Source organism: Montipora foliosa, chromosome 3 (assembly GCF_036669935.1).
Source record: "Montipora foliosa isolate CH-2021 chromosome 3, ASM3666993v2, whole genome shotgun sequence".
Lineage (NCBI taxonomy): Eukaryota > Metazoa > Cnidaria > Anthozoa > Scleractinia > Acroporidae > Montipora > Montipora foliosa.
This window is the reverse complement of record NC_090871.1, coordinates 69263363-69268362: the sequence shown is the minus strand read 5'-3', so window position 1 is coordinate 69268362 and position 5000 is coordinate 69263363. Positions and strand designations below refer to the sequence as shown.

Below are 5000 nucleotides of genomic sequence, written 5' to 3'. Positions count from 1 at the left end.
AGACCTTCATAATCTCTTGGTTCTTGTTAAAGAAACTGAATATATTAGAAAACTGAACTGTACCATTACTGCGGCTGTCTTTGTTAAATAAAGATTGTTGTAACTTTTTCATGGCAAATATATTACAGATGAGTTTCTTCGTAATCTTGAACGCTAGGACTCCAAGAACGGCTAGGGGTAGGGGTAGGGGTAGGGTTAGGGGTAGGGTAAGAGGAAGGGTTAGGGGTAGGAGTAGGGGTAGGGGTAGGATTAGGGGTAGGGTTAGTGGTAGGGTTAGGGGTAGGGTTAGAGGTAGGGTTAGGGGTAGGAGTAGGGGTAGGGGTAGGATTAGGGGTAGGGTTAGTGGTAGGGTTAGGGGTAGGGTCCTTTGTCTTAGCTGTGTTTTTCTCTGCATTCGAGGTGCACCGATTCCTTAATTTGGCTATTTTGGCTCTATATAGCTGTATTGACTTTCCACTGGCAGCAAATGACAAGAAGATGAACAGACCTATGAAACATGCAGAAATATCATCAGTAAATGCAGTTTTTGAACGAAATGCTAACAACTCTTTAATTTTCTTTGAAACCTTAGCCTTCTAGATTTAACAGTACACATTTCGGATTTAGGCGGATTTCAATAAGCGTCACGTGTCAATAAGCGTCACGTGTCTCCTTGCTCCTTCTTGCCAACTTCAACATCACTCTTTTCTCAGAATACAGGCAATTTACGTCACAAAGTGTCACCCAAATGCAGCTCTTTAAGTAAAGTTTAACTGCTGCATTTACCCAAAGCTAAAAATAACGATAACCTTTATGCTTACCTTCTTGTTGAAAATAGGTGGCAAATGTTTAACCTTAAAGGGACACTTCGTGTTGGATGTCAAAATTGGCATTGCATCTAATCATAGTTAATCTAGGGACTGGTTATGAAACCCTGGGAATTTCAAAAGCAGGAAGAATACAGTCGCAACTAGATGTTGAACCGACCGTGACCGTGCACAATATTTTGGTTTTGCTTCGCAAGTTAATTTCGAATAAATTAGTCGAAGCTTTTGATTGGTTATCCTGCCGAGAAAAGCGTGTTTTTGTCGGGTTTTGTGCAGGGTCAAGGCCAAAAAAGCGAACAAAAACATGAAACAAAGAAACTTGTTGAGTTTCATAACCAGCCTACATCTATTAACTGTGGTGGAGTTGAGCCGGGTATCTAGCGCAAAGCGGGATGGCTAACCCTAAAGCTCATATAGGGAAGTTCGTCTGAGCCCACTGCTTAGAACTTTGGGATGGTATGTAGCCACCTTACTTTCTTACTGAACTTTTGATTGGTCTGACAAGCGAAGGTACACTATTTACTTCTCAAAATCTTAGAAGACTCAACCCACGCTGCGCTTCACGGTGTAAGCACTGGTTATTGATAACAAAGATGATGATGTTGATGATGATTATTACGATGATAATAGTGATGACACTTTTGAAGCGTGGACAGAACGGCTTGTAATATGAAACTTTCAGTAAGATCAAGTCATTCCAAATGAGTATCCTTTAAGCATTCGTATATGTGACCATATCATACAAAGAAAAGGTTGTTTGAGATTCGTATTGAAAAACAACGATACTGAGGGAGGTACAAAACTAAATATGAGGTAACCAACTGAAACTAAATTACAGGACGCTGGTGATTACAACGAATAAGTATTGTTTCATATTAGAAGCATTTAAATCGGAACCTTGGATGGTTTAACAAATGGTGAAAGTAGATTACGTTCGATTATGTTCAAAAAGAGAATCTTGTGAGCTGAAAGATCCTCAGGTATAGTCAGATTATAAAATTTGACCGCGGTTTAATTGATAGGAAGTTACTTATGGACGTTTCAAAATCACTTCCTTTTTTTCTTCCCAGACCGACGTCAGGAAACGAACGTTATTTAGGGGTGGAAATATGAAGGAGAATATGTTAAATTGTATCTGACTCTCCCGACTAACGCTCCTCACAGCCTTGTTTCCTCCCTTCGGCTTAACAATAAACAGATCCCTCGTCCTTACGTGATCCAGCCCTCACCCCTCTTAATAACTGAGAGTTTGAGGACAGCGGCAACGGCAACAAAAACGTCACTCCAAAATATAAAGTATATAACTTAGTGCTATTGCAAATATTTCGCGATAATTCTTTCTGTCTTGTTCACTTTGTACAATTACAGGCGAACTATCCAGTAACCGGGTGGGTACAAACTGTTTTAAATTGAGTCTAAACAGAAAATGAATGGTTCATTGTTATATGCTCACGTTGTCATCAAAACCTAAAATTTGGTGATTTCACGATGTTGTTTTTTGGAGTACGGCTGCGCGTGCAGCACAATTGTTTTCCTTTCTTAAGCAATAATATTTTTGTTTTGTGCCGTTGCCGTAGCCGTCGTCTTTGCTTAATTAAACTCCCTTTTGAACGTTCCAACTGAAAAGCCAGCTTGAAAAACTATAGATTCTAAGTAGCCCTTTAAGACCTCGAATTTCATTGAACCAGCATCGGACAAAGCTCTTATTATGGTTTAGGGTTGGACATCACTGTTCTGTCGTGCACTTTTGTGCCCCATTGTTTCCTGAGCCAAAACCGAGAATCGTTGTAAGAGCTGCATGAGTCCTGACACAAAGACTAAGCTGAAATCATAACTACGGCAAATCAGAGATAAACAAAATCGTGCAAAAATGAAGAAAATAAAACAAAGAAAGAGCATAATACCTTGAAGGCTGTTCAGAATAACATACGGGTACCACAAAAATGACAAGGCCTTAACGTTGGCAACGATTCCAAGAATCCATGTCACCCCCATGACTGACGCCATTTTGACAAAAACCAAGGCTACGCCGGTGCTATGCCGCTGATTGGTTACCTTTTGCGTTCTCTGAAAAAAAAAAAGTTCGTCACTGATAATGTTGGAATGGCACCAAGCAAGGAAGACTTAACCGTTACACAAAGTGTGCCCCTTTTGCATGCGAAACTGTGCCTGGTTTAAGAGACATTTGTCAATGGTTGCGATACCTTCTCGTAAAAGCTAGTTCTTGCTCTCTTGCAGTAAGGAACATAGACTTCCGGTCTGTATAGCAGCAGTCCTTTTATTATTCACTGGTGTTTCGCATTTTGAAAATCAGTCGGCTACTCAGCCGTCAAACAATTAATTGATTGGTGATGATTGGCTTGAGACTAAGGGTTCCAGTCCATCTGTCAGTTTCAGCCTTGCAGTACAAGACCCGTTGATGTGTGGTTAGGCAGCAATCATCCGTTAGTCGAGGAGAGGGTGTTCACTTACTTGGCGAGTGTGGCGGACTGCCATCCTCAATCACTCAGACAGTAGCTATTTTATTTATTCAGTACATCGTTTCGAATGCTATTATATCAAAATCTGATAAATGCATATCTAATAGCTTTGTCGACGTACCTTCCTTGTTTTTACAATGTGCAACACGGTATGCACCAATGCAAATGTATTGAAGAGCATTATCAATGCAACTGGCGCAACAAAGAAATAAAGAACTGCTTCGGGCTTCGATATGAAACAGTAAGCCACTCCCTCTCCTGTTAATCAAAGGAAGAAATAAAAATAATAAAGCATTAGGGGCACCCAGCTATCGTCTTCGGTTAAATATCTGTTTGGGAGAGCCAAACTGGTCTAAGAATTTCTGTTCTACATTGCCAAACAGCACTAATATAGATTTCTTTACTAAAACACCACCTAAAACATACGCAACCAGGGAATTAAAAGCAGTCCCTTACGTTTTCGGATGGGATTCATATTTTTGCAATTTTTGGCACTTAAAAAGGTCACCTACAGTTTAATTTGAGATGAGCAAATCGGGCTCGATTGGAAGTTCTTAGAAGGCCAATTTCAGCTAGCAATTTCTGAAATGAAGATATCAACAGTATATCATTCCCTAAATTTTCGGACACTTCAAATTTCAGCTAAGATTTCCAAACAGATCTAATTCTTCTGGGACATAAAAGCAACTCTTTAGACAGCCTTTATACATTACAAGAAACCTAGAAATTTCTCTCAAAGGCTTTTTAAATTTTCTCGTTGGGTACCCTTGGAATAATTATCGCAGTTGCGATCAAAGTCGGCAGTTGAAAGGAAGCACGGGAAAAAAATCCGTTGGTTCTTGACTTTTTCCAGGGATAAAAAACGTAAGTGTGTAAAGATTTTATTTTAACTCGATGGTTACTAAAACGTGAAACTTGTGGGGTCGTGTTAAAAATACAGAGTAAAGAAAGATAAATTGAATCGAATAAAATAATATACTTATGTACAATCTAAACCGTTACTGTATCAGAATAAATTAAAGGTAAAATAGACTTAAATAGATGACTTCCGAAAGCTGAATAATTTGAAAGTGCCTGTTTTCGCCACGCATTTTGAGAACTTCTTTGCATTGCCCCTGTTGGAATTAAAGGGCTGGTGTTCCATTAGCTTCAAGTTGACGTTGTTGCAAACTGTTCAGCCTATTAAATATCTATGTTGTTGGTAACTTAAATTACAGACATTTTTTTCGCCAAGATTAATAATGATAATAATAATAATAATAATAATAATAATAATAATAATAATAATAATAATAATAATAATAATAATAATAAATAAAATCCCTTTATTAACATATTCCAAGCAAATTGCTATTTACAAGTAAGAAGTAAAACAAAAAGAAGACTATTAAAACCTATTTACAATTCATTTCCATTAAAAAAAAGACTAGTACGAAGCACAATAAACTTACGAAGATATTCGTATTTGTAGTAAGAAAAATTCATGTCATGATAGCGTTCTGACTAAAAAAAAATTGGAAATAAAGATAAGCTCCTTATAATAATAATAATAATAATAATAATAATACTACTACTCACTACAACAACTACTACCACTACCACTACTACTACTACTACTACTACTACTACTACTACTACTACTACTACTACTACTACTACTACTACTACTACTAATAATAATAATAATAATAATAATAATAATTGCAACTTTATT

At 37.5% G+C, this 5000-nt stretch overlaps 1 protein-coding gene across 1 annotated transcript in view; it reads right to left on the bottom strand.

Annotated features, from left to right (window-relative positions):
• Nucleotides 1-122: 122 nt before the first annotated feature.
• Nucleotides 123-5000, bottom strand: part of LOC137994340 (uncharacterized) — a 9683-nt gene continuing 4805 nt past the window's right edge. Inside the window, exons 4-6 of the mRNA XM_068839917.1 lie at nucleotides 3408-3544; nucleotides 2711-2873; nucleotides 123-487 (exon numbers count right to left, since the gene is read on the bottom strand). Of these exons, the coding sequence (XP_068696018.1) occupies nucleotides 123-487; nucleotides 2711-2873; nucleotides 3408-3544 (665 nt within the window). The remainder of the gene's footprint in view (nucleotides 488-2710; nucleotides 2874-3407; nucleotides 3545-5000) is intronic.